This window comes from Colius striatus, chromosome 2 (assembly GCF_028858725.1).
Source record: "Colius striatus isolate bColStr4 chromosome 2, bColStr4.1.hap1, whole genome shotgun sequence".
Taxonomy (NCBI): domain Eukaryota; kingdom Metazoa; phylum Chordata; class Aves; order Coliiformes; family Coliidae; genus Colius; species Colius striatus.
In genome coordinates, this window is record NC_084760.1 from 110,983,308 (window position 1) to 111,001,610 (window position 18,303).

The 18,303-nt window shown below is 40.1% G+C and overlaps 1 protein-coding gene across 2 annotated transcripts in view; it reads right to left on the minus strand.

The window, feature by feature from the left end:
- Positions 1 to 515: 515 nt before the first annotated feature.
- Positions 516 to 18,303, minus strand: part of SOS1 (SOS Ras/Rac guanine nucleotide exchange factor 1) — a 52,641-nt gene continuing 34,853 nt past the window's right edge. For both annotated transcript variants that reach the window (XM_061989122.1, XM_061989121.1), the window contains 13 exons: positions 17,513 to 18,168; positions 12,548 to 12,629; positions 11,999 to 12,121; positions 11,333 to 11,436; positions 9,429 to 9,651; positions 8,656 to 8,775; positions 8,178 to 8,340; positions 7,734 to 7,851; positions 6,171 to 6,343; positions 5,109 to 5,225; positions 4,677 to 4,941; positions 3,505 to 3,623; positions 516 to 2,139 (listed from right to left, as the gene is read on the minus strand). In XM_061989122.1, coding sequence (XP_061845106.1) covers positions 1,645 to 2,139; positions 3,505 to 3,623; positions 4,677 to 4,941; positions 5,109 to 5,225; positions 6,171 to 6,343; positions 7,734 to 7,851; positions 8,178 to 8,340; positions 8,656 to 8,775; positions 9,429 to 9,651; positions 11,333 to 11,436; positions 11,999 to 12,121; positions 12,548 to 12,629; positions 17,513 to 18,168 — 2,758 coding nt within the window. In that variant the 3' untranslated portion in view covers positions 516 to 1,644. The remainder of the gene's footprint in view (positions 2,140 to 3,504; positions 3,624 to 4,676; positions 4,942 to 5,108; positions 5,226 to 6,170; positions 6,344 to 7,733; positions 7,852 to 8,177; positions 8,341 to 8,655; positions 8,776 to 9,428; positions 9,652 to 11,332; positions 11,437 to 11,998; positions 12,122 to 12,547; positions 12,630 to 17,512; positions 18,169 to 18,303) is intronic.

The window sequence follows — 18,303 nt, forward strand, 5'->3', positions numbered from 1 at the left end:
ATGTATTCCACTTCCAAAGACGAAATGGGATAGAATGTTACTTTGACCCATAACCATTGAAGATGAGATACTTTATGTTTCACATACTTGATGTAGTGGAGGTTACAGAGCTTCTTTTCTTCAGTAACTGCCACGCCACTACTGTCACTGTATTGTCTAAGAGATGAAATGCAGCTCACAGGTTTATGGATAATCCATGTCATGACACTTAGGCCAGTACATGCTTTGTCACGTGCATTTTGGACACAGCTACTGCAAAGATTAATACAGGTTTGAATCTAACAAGTGTGTATTTTATAATGTATAATAATTCACTCTGGGAGTAAGCCAGCTTCTCGAATATTACCCAATTATTGCTTCATAACACATGCCAAAAGCAACTTCTCTTTAGGCTCTTGTTACTAAAACGCATACACTGAACTAGGAAAAATATCTACAACGTGTGCTTTTACCCCCTTCAGTGCTAAAGTGAAAAACTGAGTTGTGCACGTATCTGTGTAAAAATGTAACGTATGTCAGCCAAACATATCTGTATCTTTATTTCAATTAAATTAAAAACAATCTGCAAGTATATTTATGCAACGTTCACTATATACACATGATTTATGCAACTGCAAGGCAAGGCTAGGTATGTTGATTAATCTATTGTTAGTAAAACATGACGATAGCTATGGGAGTTGACCAGTGAGTGCTCCTTTTCACGAGTGGCTGTTTTCATGGCATGACTGAAAAAAGAAGAGCTACTAGCCATGAAATGGATTATCAGTAAACCTTAAAAAAAGAACGTGACATAACCTAGCAGAGATTAACAGTCTTCTAAATGTAGTAGCGTATTCACTTCGGATGATAGTGCTGCTTTTTTCTGTCATCGTAACGATGTAAGACTTTTCATCTGCTCTAGCTAAAGAAAGCAATAATTAGACATTATGCTTCCTGGCAAAAATTTATTTTTTGAACTGGCACCATAATATTTCATAAAATAATAATAAAGTACCTCTTTGGTGAAGCCTAGGTACCCCCTACTACTCATTGCAAGAACTTGTAAACAGGACCGCAATACAGTGCTTTGCCTTAATTCTAGCTCAGTTAGGTACCACAGATCTTCCTCACAGTCCTTCTTAGAATTTTAGGAAGGTATTTTAAAGCAGGGAGTAAAGCAAAGGAAAAATTAAGAAGGCTATAAAGTTCCCTGTTTGAGATTTAAAAAAAGTGCATAATGTTTTCATTCCAAAAACTGTGCCACTGCATGGAACTGATGGATACAAGACTGTTTTCCTTCCTGTACTGGACACTATTGGTCATCACACAAACACAGTCTCTGCTCATTGGCCAAAGAAGTCTCTCGAGTCTGTTTTCTGGTACAATCAGTTGTTCAGTTACTTTAGAACAATGTCCCACCTACTAAAACGAGAACAGCAAGTTAACCGGTTTTTCCACTTAGAACGTCTGGAGGGGGAGGAGGGGGGTTGTGGGGTTTTTTTTTTGCAATTCCATTTCTGTACAACTGCATTTCCAATCCGTGGGAGAGTTTTTTAGTGTTTGGCATACACATCCCAAGTCCTGGGCACCACCAGGTTCAGTGCATCCATTGCCAGCAACAGACGTAGCACCAGGAAAACGCAGCTCCCAGCGCAAGGGATCATTTCAGGAGGAGGGGGCATTCTCCAGCAAGGGTGGTCCGTCTCGATGCATTGATGGGTGTGTGTGCTCCCTTTTGTAAGTTTTTGGAGGAAGCTTTGGGATATGTTGAGAAGTGCTTTGTCGTGGAGGAATGGGTGGTCCGGCAACAGAATGGAGGTCCACGTCTTGTGGTATCAAAGGTGGTGATGGAAGATGCCTCCGTGCTACATGTGGAGAAGGTGTCTGAGGGGGAGGGGGAGTAAACGGGGACGGACTGTTGGGGAAAAAGGTGTTACCGAGTTCGCTTTTTCTCCCCAGTGGTGGAGGTTGGAGGTGTAGTGGTGAGCTAGAGAAAACATCTGGAGTTCGGACAGGTTCTCGTGGTGGTAAGACAGGAGGGCTTTCAGGGGGGTCAGAGATGCAGGTCCGGTCAGGCACTGAGTACCTTGGTGAATACACTTTCGAGGTTGGTTGCCTGGGAGGGATTGCTGGTGGGCTGTCCAGGTGCGCAGAAGTGATCTGAGGTACACAAACATTTCATTCAACAACATTTCAGAGTGGCAGTAAAGAACAGGACCCCGCTGTGAAACGGACGCAGAGCTCCTGCCCTGCAGAACTGCACTTATCCAGCTAAAGAGTAGGCACAGCAAGCAGGTGCAGAATGAAGATGGGGAGTAAAGGAGCAGAAGGGAATGGTGGCGCCTGAAAAACAACGTTTCTCAGAGTGATGTGGACAGAAGACAGAGGCTGGATGTGCAGGGGAAGAGCGGGGGTATGTCAGTACATGAGTTAACAGCCAAGGATGGAAGGAATCAAGATGCACAGAGAGAGACAAAGGCAAGGCAAAGAATGGTCAAAGCAACAATTTCCATGCTAGTTCCAGATCTGCTTGCTGGGTAGGTCTGGCTATCATCCACCATCTCTCCCAGTAACAGGCACTTGGGATGGGTATTTCGCCAAGAAAATGAGGAATAGGGAGAGGCAGATGATGCTGAAGTGGAGAAAAAATAAACTATGCTCAGAAGATGGAATTAAGGGATCAGAATTATTGAAGTGAACTGTTCCCAAGCTGCAGACCACAATGGCAAGGTCATTGGTCTCCAACACCCTATCATGTATATGATGTTTTTAGCTACATTTTGGTAGGAACCTGATGTGGTAAAAACACTTCTGGCTGATAGCACAGACACCTGTAGTCTGAAAAGAACAACTTGCTGAAGAGCCATATACAAGCTCTCTTCAAAGACATGCATCTTCCAAAGTAATTTTGAGAGAGGGATTTTAAAATCCACCCAATTCTTTTAAGTCACAAACCAGCTTCCACTGAAATAATGAGACATTTGTCACAGTCTGCAACAAACGCTCGATCAGAACCCAAGCACCAGGCAAACGCAAAAGGAAAATGCAGCAATGGCTCAAGCAGGCAGGCTTGACAGGTAACCAAGAAGGGAAAGAAAGCACTGAGCACCACAGCACTAGGGTCACATATTGTAATGAACCTTTTCAGAGGACCGAGGCTTGTACTTTGTGTGCCATCATTAGTATTCCTCAGTTATTTATTCCCATACACCTCAAAATGCTCTGGGACAATTATCACAGATGGAAACATCTACCTGAAGCCTCAAGTTCTCAAAGGCCATGTGAGGGCCTGAGCACAGCAGACTGTTTTTTAGAGTTAAAACCAGTAATTTTTAACTCTAAATTTAGGTCCCATCTTTCAATTTTCATTTCTTTGGAATCAGAACATAATGAGGCAGAACTGTGAAGGCCTGAAATACATGGCTGCTTACCCTTTCACAGGTACTAACTTGAAGAGTTACTTTTTTTATCATACCCTGCCCTCTGTTCTTGGGGAAAAAGAAGCCCTTTTTACTCCTTACTTACTTTGGATGGGGAGGATTCAGCTGGGGCAGATTCTGGTCGTCTTCGTGGAGGAACTGGAGGGGGGACGTGAGCTTCATCTGAATTTTTGGTAAAGTTTATGGATGACACAGAAGCAGATCCTAGTGGATATAAAATAATAAATCCTGATAATTATGAACTTTTGTTTGATGCAGCATATTTCCTTTATTGCTGCCAATAAAGGTGTCATAAATAATAAAGTAATTGGTCATAAAAAGCAGCATGAATCAAGGTGCTAAAGACGGACAGTAAAACAACCTTCTGACTTGCAGCTTCCCAACAAACTGCTTTTCTGAGCCACAGCCATCTCTGTGGACATTTCTGAATCTTCTTAAGTAATCCTCGAGACCAAAACCACACCAAAAAGTTGTTCTTGCATCACTAAAGCAATATCCTCAACCTGCAGTCGATGGGCCAACCCAAAAATGAAGAACTGTCTCCTGAGGAAGGTATTCCAAAGACCTGGCTTAGACACTCAGCAATGTCACTGCTTTGCTCAGAAACTTTTTCACGAGTCATTTCGTTTCCTTGTAGCAACCAGCTGTGTAGCAACCAGCTGAACACAAGACTAGCCTTGTACTTGATTTGCAAGCCCTCATACATGAAAGGAGGCTATGTCCACTATTAACTACTGAAAGCACACCATCAAATATAAGCTTCCTTGCATGTTGAAAACCGAAGAAAAACAGGTGTGGATGGGCCTGATGAATTTAAAGCAGTAAAATACTCATTTTAAGTTCTGCAGGAAAACCATGTGCACTGAAAGCAATTAAGAATGGCAGACAGCAGAATATGGCACCCAAAAACCATTCATTTTTATTCTCACTGTTCACTATCAAACAGATCCTCACCCCACAAACGTTTGTGGCACTGCATGGGTACTAGAGATATACATCTGCCTTCTGTTTTGACAGCTTCTCCCAAGATGTGTCATATTCTCTGTATAATACACATAATTCTGCTCAGTTTCTCCCTTTATAATAAGAACTTATTAAAAATAAAAGGAATAAAGCACAGTGAAAGTTTTTGCTGCTTCAAGGAGAAGAAAGGAACTATTCCTGTAAGTCACTTTAGAAGACTGAACATGATTTCGTCTGTTTAACACCACAAAATCTAACACAAACACTCTTGGGATACAATCTGTTAGCACCTACTTGCATGAAAAGGACTTGAAGGATCTGAGTCAAACACACTGCAGCCATCTGTAGTACTTGAAGTAGCAGAAGCAGGAGGAGGGGTCAAAGGTGTTCGGGGGGAGTTTGGTGCAGACGCTGTAGTTTCAGTCTCGCTCTCTGGGATGCGGCTGTAACTAATTTTCCTTGGCTCCTGTTGCAGGGGTGTAGGATGTCTCATGGTACCTGGCCTTGGATTAGAGGGACGAACACCTGGGGACTTGAGAGGATAGCTGTATTTTTTGGGCTGAAATGACAAGAAAAGATAACATCAAACAACATCAAAAGGCCACGAGGATCACCTACATGTAGGCTGGCATTTGTGAAGTTAGAGATATAAAACGACTTCTGTTATCTGTGAAAGACAAATGTAAGCATTTAAAAAAACCATTACAAAAGAAACTGAATACTAACAAATCTTGGTGGAGGCTTGACATTCCGTGGTTCTATCTCTAGTGACTTGTTGAACAGATAGTCTGTAAATTCCGTCTCCATGCTGCTTCCCATTGGGTTCAGGTTCTCAAAAAATCTCTGAAATGCAAGAAGATAGAAAAGTTGTCAGCTAAGCTGCTTCTTAGTACTGGCTAAGCACTGTTTGTTTCTGCTGCACAAATGATGCCAGCTGTTCCACAGAAGAGAAAATGCTGAAGTCAGAAGTAAGGATAGATGTTTAAGTTAATAAGTCTGTTTACCGACAGCCCTTTGCTATCAACCCCTACTGCTATGCTTGGTCTGAAAACCAACAGTGAAAGCACTCTAAATACTTCTGCAATGCAAAGAATCAGATCAGATTAGTTGAAACACCTTCAGAAGAAGCTGTATGTCAGCTGTCTTTACACCAATGCAGTGAAGATTGCTCTCACAATGTATTCTGTCAAACCCCAAGGACAACAAATAACAAGTATATAGCTCAAAAGATACTTAAAGAGGAGAGGGAGAAGAGGGAAGAGGAAGTAAGCAGGGAGAGAGGAGAAGAAGAAGCAAACAGGGAGAAGACTGCTTAGACCACACCACAGATGAAGGAGAACAAATGCCAGGAGAAAGAGAAATGTAAGCATCACGACCAATACATGATATAAACACAGTGCTTTCAGATAAATCTGGAAACATAAAGGCAGTGTAACAGAGGAGGGAAAACACAACTGAGCTCACTGGACAGATAAACACAACTGAGTGAAGGGCAGCAAGAATCTGGTAGTTTCTGTTCCTTTTTAACACTGACCAGTGAGAAGATTTAATCTACCAACATCCCTACACTGGCAAAACAAAACCCCAAACCCACCAAAGTCCAAGCATGGAGTTTTCTGTCCTAAGAAAGGACAGTGAGACCTGAAAGATTCTGTGGCAGGCTTTCTGCTCATCTCTGATTGAGTCTGATTGAATCTGTGTGAATTCAGTCTATCCTTATGGTCTATCAGCTGACAGTCACCACAAAGGTAGCTCAGTTCATGGATTCAAAGAAATAATGTCACTTACCCTGATGTCAAATTCTACTCTTAAACAATATGGCTGGTTCTGGTACTGCTGTATCTCTCCTGTTATTTCAGCTACCTTTCTTCTCTTGCTGAAGTTTATAAGTTCCTTCCCATGTCGCTTGAGAAATTCAGGGTTGCCTTCTTCTGTTTTCAAAATGTTAGTTAAGTAAATCCCTAAAAAGCACACAGGAGAGGTTCTCAATATACAGTACAAATCACAGAGGAAGTCATATGACTAAAACATACAGAATTCTTAAAGAATTTAATCTGTGCACGCTAATAATTCTCAGTTAAGGTCAATAAGAGCATTGCATCTAATTTTCAAATAAAGGCAACAACTTCAATATGTCTTCTCCAGAAAGCTGCCTTTATTGCATCAAATTTTCAGTCTATGCATCTTTCTGCTGTTTAGGAAGCTCACACAACTGCACACTACTAGCATTTTGCAAGACAAGAGTACACTGAGCTCAAATGCTTTCTCTCAGTTCTTCTGCCTCAATTCAGCTCTAGCTCATTAGAGACTGACATCTAAGCTCTGAAAAATGATCTTCAGATTCTATTCTTCTGTTCCAGTCTCTACTTCTGGCTTCATAATTGCATCAAATCATTTGAAGATTAGGAAAAAAGGGGTATTCTCAAGTACACAAATAATATATGTGGAACTGCCATTATGACTCTTCTACGTATAACTTGAGAGAAACAACTGAAGCTATTCACATGTGATCCTGCTAATCTCCACTCATCTCTGAAGCAGGACAGAAGGTTTCTTAGTTGATCTCATCTTTCTTTGAAGAGCCCTGGTGTACACCTTTCCTAAATCTTTAAAAGGCCCAAAAACCCATCAACACTATTTTCTTTCAGTTTTGACCTGAAGCCTATGCTGGACAAGGATAATGTCCACAACTGGAGCAGATCTGCAGCAAACATCTGAGTAACTTGCTAAAGAACAGGAATGCCATGTGCTTAACTTCACAGTTTCCTAAATATTAGAAATTCCAAGCAATCTACTTGAAAGAAGAACTGTTAAATCTGGTTATAAAGAAGAAGCTTTCTTCCAAAACTCTGTTTTTATAGAAATAAAACTTTTTAATAGAAGACTCTACTTAGAAGTAACTATAAAAATGAAATCTGTTTCTTGGAACTCTTGATGGGGAAAGGGCTCCTTCTTTCTCTACTAGTCAATGGCAATAATATTTCTAATGTCACCATTTACACGTTCCTGTGTGACCTGATCTAGGTGGACTTGCTTTGGCAGGGGGGTAGGACTGAATGATCTTTAGAGGTCCCTTCCAACCCCTGCCATTCTATGATTCTATGGTCACAACACAGTTCAAGTCACATTCAAAGTAAAAATGTAAATAAGGCATCACAGATGTACTTTTTACTGCAAATTAATAGTCATTTTATTCTTTTTTTCACATATAAGCAATTAATGTCTGGGAACTCAAAACTGCACTGTTATAACTGAACTCTTCACTATTGTTCATATTCTTTTTAGTGCTCTAGCTCAATACTTGCCAAATGTTTATGCAAAATACAGCTCATTCAAATCAAATGCACTTACCAAAAAAAGGCACACAAGGAGGGTTAATGGACCTGAGTTTTGCCAAGTATTTCTTATAATGATCCTCACTCAGCTCATAAGCTTCTTCTAAAATCTTCTTCTGGCGACTTGGAATTTGCTAAGAAGAGAGATGAAACAGGTTGTCAGGAAAGACAGGGTAAAAGTGTGGCCAAGAGTAATGGTTTCCCAGTGATATTTAAGTCAGTAACTGCAAGGAGAGTGCCCCACAACCTCGCTCCCTTTTTCTGCCTTTCTTAAGTGAGGATTGATTTCTCGGATTTAGAGAAGACTAAAACCCTCTCTATTACACCCTAATTTCTTGGGAGATTTCCCTTCCTTTCTCCTTCTTTGAAGGGAATGCTTACTGAACAAACAGGCTTTTAGCGTAGCTAATGTGCACTGCATTACCCTTCCACACCAAAACTAGATAACGTTTCACCTTACCTCAAAGGTGTGATCCAACCTATACACTGCTGCGGAGTTCATCGCACTGACAATCTCAAGAACACCATTGAAGTTGTTTAGCTCTTGAAAAACTTGCAGGATCTCAATTATCCGGCTCACTACAATGACTCTTTCCTCTAGGTTCTCTGTTTCCACAATGCATCTAAACACACAAGAACATTTGATTTTGTACTCAAGAGCCGACGAGCTCTCCAAAAACCAAACATTAAGTTGTAACAGGAACAGATGTGAAAAGTTTATCAAGTTACTTGACAAGGCTAAAGAACAAACATTTGAAAATACTCTAAGAGCAGAAAGCTGAGATCATTATGGTAAAATTGGTGCAGAGCCCAGCTGTAGAATCTAAACGTGACTTAAAACTGGAATTCTCTCAGAACAGTGTTTTTCACTGTATACTTCCGATTGGACTGTAAAGGTTCAGCAAGGGAGTAGGTGAAGATTCAGGAAAGCCACTTACTTTTCAAACCACAAAGTAAGGTTAGTTGTGTGCCTTATCATTTTCAGAAGGTTGGGAGAATTGATTTCTTTATCTTCCTTTGTCCACACACTTCCTACTAGCTCAGATGGCTGCACAGCTCTAGAAAGGCAGACGCATGTGTCAAAAAATGTAATTAAAAGCAGGAAAGATACTATCTTCCCAAAACTCCTTTATTTCCAGTGAATTTTGAATTAATATTTGGAGAAAAATTCTTAAGGTATCACTTCTATAATGTTAGGCTCCCTGCATGACTAAGCCACAGTGACTAAGCCATTTTTAATGTGTAAACATGTCTTAATTTACGTGACTCTTAACCACCTCTGTTCATCTAAAAGAGGAATGAAGTCTACATCTCATTCACCAGAACAAAAAGTGAGCTTCCAATGCCTGAACAACCTCTCACAGACAGCTAGTGAGATCTGGCATGGTCCATAATTTGCTTCACAGACTGGGATATGAAGATAAACCCATTTAATGAATGTTCATACTGGTAAAAATAACAGGGGACGCCTGCAGCACAATGCAATTAAGAGCACACATCAGTCACGTGTGCTGCACACGTTAACTTGGGGAAGATAAGACAAATACTGGCTTTTAGAATCTCTTTTTGCTGAAAAAATAGCAATTAATATACAGCATTGGTAAAGTCCCTTGACCTACCGTGGGGCTTCACAGCAGGGGCCCGCAGAAACAATTTCATGCTGGAGAATATTTTGGTTTGTGTCATGTGTTTTTCAATGGAGGAAAGTTACCTGTAAAAATCTGACTCAAGTAAAGTGAGCTGCCGAGCAATTTCTATGGGATGCAAAGTGAGCAAGTCAAAAGTCTCTGTGTGTCCTGGTTTGCTTATGTGCCATTCGATCGCTGGAGGTGGGCTCTCAAAAGTAATGTTGTGACTCGGCCCAATGGCTTGTGCCTGCTTTTTCCGGTTGATTATCTTTGTGATGGATTCGACCCATTTCTTCATTGCTTTGCCTGACACACAGAGAGAAAATGACTGTTTAGTTACTCTTCACACTTGTCTTTTTTTCCCCACAGAAGAGGTCAGTATAATTTAGAAGTTCTTGGATGTAAACCCCAAACCTGCTAAGTTAAAGCAACCATGTATTCTTAGAAGTGCACGAGTGGTGTTCTCACAGTCTCAGAGCACCTGAACATATAAAGAAGAATGCCTCAGCAGCCAATGCTAAGCACATCAAGTTTACCCAAGCACAATTTAAAATCCACCCAAATCAGGCTCCTGCTCTGAATCAGGTACCTTCTTTTCTTCTCTGACTTCACAATGAGTTGACAGGAACCGACTTTCTTTTGCCCAAAATGCAATTCTGTAAACACCCTGAACCATATACTTTGGGCAAGTGTGTGTGCTTACCTCAGATAGCACAGAAGGGCAAAAATAATAAACAGGGAGAAGCTTCTCCCTCTGCTGCATTTAGCACTGAAGCTCAGAATAACACACGAAGGCCAAACGCCTGTTTAGCTCTATACCATAAGAATTTTGTGCACTTGATGGCCATTCCACTGAAAATTTACCAGTAGTCTTCATTAAACTAGTTGGCTCATTCTCCCTCTCTTTTAAATGGCTAAATAACCATTAAATACTTCTCCAACAGAGTGTTTTCCTACAAACTGCTCCTGTAGCTGTCTCAGTTTTTCTTACAAGAGAATAGGAAAGATCTGTACAATCACAACTGGAAGGTGTTCTATAAGCCCTTGCTTCCAAGAAACAGTGGTTTCCAACATCAAGCTTATACAAAAACTACCCCTGTGTATAGTTCAAGAGGACAATTAAAGCAATTATTCTGTCCTGATTATTACTCGGTTCTCACTCTTTTGCATTATTTCAGTCCCTTTATAAAAAAACTAGTACTTATTTATTAGAATGTAAATAACATTTTTCTTAACAGGGGTTAGACTTTGGATAATAATAGTGTGGCTTTTTAAACATTAAGGTGTATTTTATGTCCTTTGTGGAATATTTGTGGTTTAACCCCATCCAACAACTAAGCACCATGCAGCTGCCTGCCCACTCCTCCCCATTCCCAGTGCGATGGGGAGGAGAATTAGGGTTAAAAAAAAGGAAAAGCTGTGGGTTTATGTAAGAACAGAGTAATTAATAAAATAAAACAACAATAATTGGAATGAAAGGGAATATAACAAAAAGAGAGAGAAATAAAACCCAAGAAAGACAAGTGGTGCCCTCTGTAGTTGCTCACAACCCACTGAGCGATGCCCAAGCAGCATCTGTCTCTCCTGCCCGTTCCACCCCCCAGTTTATATACTGGCCATGACATCCTATGGTATGGAATAGTGACTAGTTTGGATCAGCTGTTTTGGCCACATTCCCTCTCAGTTTCTTGTGCCCCTATTCCTTGGCAGTGCATGGGAAACTGTAAAGTCCTCCACTCAGGATAAGTGCTACTTAGCAATGACTAAAACAACAGGGTATTACCAATATGATTCTCACACTAAATCCAAAACACAGTCCTATACCAGCTACTGGGGACAAAAATAACTCTAACCCAGCTGAAACCAGGACAAGTAGTCAGTCCTGTTCTTCTTTATCTGCTCAATGAAAGGAAAAGTGATTCCATTCCCTACCTTTGAAAAGGGACGCTTTATGATAAAATGCCAGCACTTAAGAAACCATAAATACCTCTTACTGTGCCAATGAATTCCTCCAAACGTTGCAGAAGATCAGCATCTCTTTCAAAGTCATAGAAGTGGTGTTCTACCCAGTGTCGACATACATTTAATACTCTGCAGAAGGAAAGGGTAAGTAAGCACTCTACAATACACTACTACAATACTCTACAAGCACTCTACCTTCATGTCCCACATTTCAAGGCTTTTAGTAGGTGAGGGCTCACAGATACATCAGAATCAGCAGACCAAAGGGGATTATTCTACTGTCTGCACTTCAATATCAACCAGCTAAAAGTGTTTGTCTATTTTAAGGTACTCAGAGTATTAGTGTTGTTCATAAAAAGAACATGATCCAAAATGTTCTCTGCCTACATCTTTGTGGCACACTTATGCTGTACAGGCTTGTAGAGGTATGGATTAAAAAGAATGGCAAGTGTAAGAAAGTAATTTGCACACTAATAGTCTGAAACTCAGCTCAAGCCTTTCCCAAGGCTCTTAATGCCATTAACTCAAACTGAAAAGCAGCAAGGTCCAAATGGCTGACTGCCCACGTAAGTTCTCTATCAAAGCATCTACAAGAAAGGCTGCTGGTACCACGAACAGCCACTGCATCCAGAAGGTGATACTTCAAAAGACTTAAAGAAGCCAGTTTGGCTCACGTGGATGCAATACTCACCGTAGCTGCACAGGTTGAATGTACTCTTTCCTAAATCTTTTTAACTCTGCACTAAGAGGCTGGTCTCCATTCTCCATAGCAATACGATCAGCTTCCGTTGGCTCAGGCTCTGGAATTTCAAATCTAGCACAGAAGATGGATGTAAGCAACCAGGTTCCTATTACACTAATCTTGCTCACAACATGCATGAATAAATGTTGATTAAAGACAGCTCAAAACTCAGAATATTTCCACATGTCAGGACCTTACATTTTGATAAGCACATAGGGAGATTTTCTAAATTCAATAATAACAATGATAATACAGATTCTAAAGACAAAACCATGAGATGCTGGAAGTTACTGAAGCTACCCAAACAGTCCCAAAGCATCTGCCTACAACTTGCACATTTTACTTGCACAATCCTTGAATTTGACAAGGTTTAAGGAGTGTTTGGAGGGAATCAGAACCAACTGGAAATTAAGAACCTTACAAACTCTACTCCAAGTAAAAGTCACAAAATGAAGAAATTTGGAGTATATATGAAGAATATTTTGAACAGTGGCATACCTTTCTATTAGCAGACTCAGCAGCTCTTGAGGTTTACAGAAGGATCTATACGTTGTGAGGAAAGTCCGAACAAAGTTGGGATCTAAGAGAGAGTAGAATTTTATGCCCATGTCAGCAATTACCTATTTTTTTTAATATACTTTAAAATAACTTTAAGTACTCTTTAAAATTAAGGAAGCCAGCCTATCAATTTACAGATTACACAACATAAACCCAAATTGCTCTGGTAACAATTCAGAACCTCTTGAAATAGCAATACAAAGCACAATTTAAAACCAATTTGATTTGGTTGAAAATTCCAAACAATGGCTTTTCTCCTTCCCTTTTCCTTTCAAAAAGACTGGATTCTTTTTCAACAACTTTAAAGAAAACAATCTATTTTATATTTTCATGAGCCATCTAGTAAAGAACTTTGGTTTTGACAATGATCAGGACACAATAACTCAGAAGACACGTTAAATAGCTTTGCACTGGATAGAAATGGCCTCTTCAAGGGGAGAACATTTTCCCTAAACTGGTACAACTGATTATTTCACTGCAAGAAAATCAACAGATTTCACTTCAATTGGCTCATTACATATCTGTTCATTTAAAACATTCAAATGCTTTATAAAAACATGTAAGTATTCAAAGCAGAAAAACTTTGTGTCTCCCTTAACGATGAAAGCAAGACCATTTGTTCTCAAGCACCAGGAAATGCAGTGACAGCACACTGGCACTGCTCAGAGCTGACCAGAAACCAGGTTAACATAGTTAGCACTGAATAAAATTAATGAGTGGGCTGCAATGGCTCTGCATATTAAACCCATACAGATATTTTAAAAACAAAGCCCAACTGGTAGTTTTTCTAACACGGAATGGCTGGAGAGGAGCACACAGGACTTGAAGCAGGAGTTCTTACAGGCTGTAATGAACAAAAAACCCATCTGCATTGTTTCACCTGAAGCTGTACCAAGCCATTAGATTTGTTTCCAGGAATACAGGTTTTTAAGAGCTTTTACAAAATCCTCCATAACTATTTACCAGCTTCTGATCTATTTGAATGAATGTTCTACCTTTCTTAGATCCTACTGGACTCCTCAACTGGGCAACTTACTGTAATGTGTGGCCCAGACTAATCCTGTATGGTGGAACACAGCAGTTCCTTGCATTTCTGTCCTACTCCAATTCCGATTTCTTAACAATTGGCTATTCTGCTTTACCATCTCTATGTCCTCTGTTACTCTATTTTTATCATAACTCCTCTCCCATCTCTCCTTGAAACTGAACCCTTTTCAAAGGCAAATCTCCAAATCCGTTTGCAAAAGGAATGTCATCCCCATCCTCATGAAAACACACATTTTTTCTTGTCCTAAAAACAAGTACAGAAGTAAGCACAGCGACTTATCTTTTCACACCTTCCATTCTGTACACACATTCACCCTAAACAGATAAAACCAGAAAGTCTCCATAGCAAGTCACATTTTCAGATCACTGCAAGCTCTGGGTCATAGCTATTGCTATTTACAGGTAGGGTCAGCATTGAAATCCACAGTACATATTGAATTTCCAGTGAAGGACATCAGAAAACCAAATCTAACCTTGTTATCTTACTGGTAAAATCTGTAACTCAAAACAGTGTACAACATATGAGCAAGCATTAAAAAAACCCACAGACAACGCTAGTTGGTCAGGATGTCTGCTCATGTGATAATTCTCTCTTCAATACAGCCAATTTGAAAGCTAAAAAAGAACAATAACTTGTTCTGCAAGGACTTATAAATAATCACCCTTGAATTCCTTAAGAAAGGAAACGGACACTATGATGACGCACAAGCACTCTTAACATATCAAAGCTTTAAAAATAGAAGAGCACTGCCCTATAGATAAAAAAAAAGCCACAACTTTCAACTATTGGTACCACCTAACCCAGCTGCTCTTAAACAAGAATCAGGCAAAGGAAGAGATAATGAATGTGGAAACACATTAAACCAACTAAACCCAACCAGAGTAAGCAAATACAGCCAGAATCTGAATTTCTAATTGAAGGGCAGTTTGACTCATGTAAAAATATATGGGAAGCTGCTTTTGCAAAGGGGATTTTCCCCTATTCTGCTGCTGCAGCATGGGATGGTTTGGACAGTCTATTCACACTTTGTGGTGAGCTGGTCATCTTAGCTCTCAGGATGGTGGATTCCTCCCACTGCTGGCAGCGCTGCTTTGTTAGAGCTAGGCTACAGCTACAGAGATACTTCAAGCTGATAAACTGGTTTGTACATTGTCAGGGAGGTGAAAGAAGAAAACTAAAAGGTCCAATACCCACATCTACAAATGTGTGTCTTCATAGATGACATAAAAGTTGAGACCCGATTTGACTATCACCCAAACACAGCCCACATACTCCTGAACTAGCAACTAACTAAACTGCTCTTCAGCTACTTCCAACAAATTTGTACCATCTCTGCAATTATTTCTGTAGTTATTCCTTATAGTATCTGACCAACAAAAACCCTAGAGAAGAGTCACAGCTGCAGTAAATACTGTCTTTAGACTGTCAGATCAAGGGCTGCCATAACCAGTCACAGTACATTTGAGAAAAGACACCTCTGGAAAGTAAGGGCTTACTATTCTGGTATATGAATATAAAGTCAATAAACTCTTTTAAGATTACAGTCACACATACACAATCCTACAAGGGGCAAGGAAAGTGTTTCAACAGTCTCTAGCTGTTTGGCTAGATTTCACCTGAGTGCTCATCTTCCCATGCAAAACTCAGCTTGAACTCAGCTGATATGTGTAGGAAAGACAAGATAAAGGGTTATTACGGAAAGTTGTTGCCCTACTCACTCCATCTCATAAATGCAACAGAACACTGAATGATTTACATATTAAATGGACCTTGTTTCTTGTACAACAGAGCACTTTTGACTGAGTCACTATATATCTCTGTTACTCTGGAAAAGACAGTTCAGAATTGTTACAAAAACGACATTTTTCCTCATAGGAAACCAATTATAAACCAGAAGGTAACAATGAAAGAGAAGAGTATTGAGAAATGCTGTGCAACCTAGCAATTTGGCATCAGGTCCATATATATTCAACCAAGATCTTTAAGGCTACAAAGGTAGGCTAAACACAAAAGACAACCACTTTTATTTCATTGGTCAAGGTCTTTCAGCCTGTCCATGTTCTCAGTTTAGTTATACAATAGTTTGGTCAATGTAACACAGGCTTACAACATTAGGCTTCAAGCTACCCACTTAAAGGTTTATCAAATAGGGGCAGTTACAAGCAGGGATTTCAATGACTGTGGATGAAGGTGGATTTAATCAACAGACTTGAAATCTTCCTTGATGTTCTATGTGCTGTGAAGACCACAAAGACAGGCAGATGCAAAAAAACCCACCAAGAGATACATTTCAACAAGCCACGAGTTCCTTAAAAACAGGCCTTTCTGTTTGATGGGACTGGAGAAGGTAGTTTGTGGCTTCTTAGACAGAAGCAATGTATGGAGAGCAGTGCTAGCACTTGGAGCAATGCCAAGGCACTGGCACCAAAGACCCAACGTGTGTGGAAAAGGCAATTCTCAAAGATGCATAAGTTAGCCAAAGCAAAGCAAGTGTTCACAAGGGGACTAAGGAAGTACTGTTTTTGCTAATTCTCTGCCAAACACAATGCTAGCTTCAAAACAAAACAAACCAAAAAACTCTTCCTTTCTCTAAGGGTGAATTGTTTAAAACTTCCAAAACCGTAAAATTATGTCATAAACCATGCTTGTAAAATTCAAAGTCAAGGCTTAAAAGCTGATAAATGTTAGAAGAAAATGAAGAGAGGCACAAAACTGCTTTGGTAAAAACTGCCAGCATGACAGTGCATTTGGGTTTCTAATACATGTTAGGAAAGATCAGCTGATCAAAATGTTGAGAAGAGCAAGAAATGTAACGAAGTAAACAGATGTATTTACAAGCATTTTAACAAGAAACAAAAGTACTAAACTATACCAATTATATTCTGCCTAATCTACACTTCTTCCAAACAAATATTAATTGTTGATCTATGCAGGGTATACAGGACTGAGCTGCAGAGGAATGTATTAGGATAATCAGGGTGGAAAAAGACACACAGACAGAATGACAGACAGATAGAAAGAAAGACAGAGGAAAAAAAAGAAAGAAGGAAAGAAACAAACTGAATCTACAGCTGCATATGAGAAGTGTTAATATGCACAAAGTTTTAGCGTAACTGATATACAAGTAGAATCAAAACAAACACAATCCAAACCCCAAGCCCATGCTTTTCAGCACAACTGATGAAAGTCCTGGGAATTATCAGGAAAAGCTCCACACACTGACATTGGACTGGATGATCACATAAATGCCTTCGACGTATATTCAACACAAACAGAAACTCCAAGTCAAAAACCCTTACACCAAATCCCCACTGAAATTCTGATTGAGGCGAAGTTCCAAGGCCAAATGATGTGACTGCTTCTAGCAAGCTGATACTTGGGTCTTTTCATTATATCCCAGCAAAGACACGGGGAATAGGTGGTAGAGTGCAATCCTGAACTAAAAACACTGGGCACGTGATTCTCTTCTGCAATGCTGGTGCTTCATGTGCCACTCAGCTTTGAAGTCTCAAGGGAAGGCAACTCTTGAAGTCTGGGGCATACAGGAAAAAGTATTGCCTAAAGCTCAGTTCCTCCAGGTCCCCACCCCCTCACCCTTTCCATGAGAATAACCTCGTGCACATGCATATCCTACTGTGATCACCAAACTGGATTCATATTTTTATCTGCTACACCTACAAAGGTGCATACTTAGATCTCAAAACCTTTACTCAAAAAGCACGTTACAATATGTGCACTGCAAAGTGTATTCACTTTATACACAACTTTAGATATTCTGCTGCAAGAGCTTACCACAGAAAGAGAAGCATAAACTGGTCACTACTGTGAGCTTTGGCTACATTAATGAAGTGCCTCACCTGCGTACATGTGGTAAGTCAGCCTCTCGATGAGCTTGACAACAGTTCCTGCCTTGATGATGGGGATTCCAGATTTGGGCTGCATGTTTTCTTCAAACACAATATTCTCTTCAGAGTCTGGTTCTGCAAATCTATAAAGCTCAGGATTTGGAAATCTCATCTGCTCCTCTTTTTCTTCCTGCAACATCGTTACATCCAACATCCTTTCCAGCGTGCTTCTATATTGCAAAGATATCAATGCTGCCATCCAGTTGTTTTTTTCTTCAGCTGATTTAGCAGCAAAAATAACACTGTTCTCATCTTTTAAGATGATTTCAAAAGCATGTCTGTACTCATTAGTGTCGTCTTTATCGTTGATTTGTACCTTTCGCATGAAGAACTTTTCTTTCAGACGATATTCTGCATTGCTAGCACCAGGAAGTCTTGGCTGCCCGTGATTTGATTTACAGCAAATCATCAAGCCGTCAAATAGAAATATGTGTCTCTCGTGCTTTGCTCCCACACGTGTGAGTGTTCCTTCCATGATGAACTCGTTACAGCATTGTCCAATGTCCTTACCTTCCCAACCATCAATATTTTTCTGGATTTCATTCATTTTCTTGATTGCTAGCTGTTTCCCCTTCATCTGCTGAGTATAGAACCGGCATGCAGATTCGCTTCAGTGAGGGATGGGAGAAAGGCAACCTATTAGTACACACGTACTTAAAAACCACAACCACCGCCAACAGCAAAAACACAAGATCCTCTTTCTGAGTGGTGAGAATTCCACTGAGAATGCAATGTCAGCATTC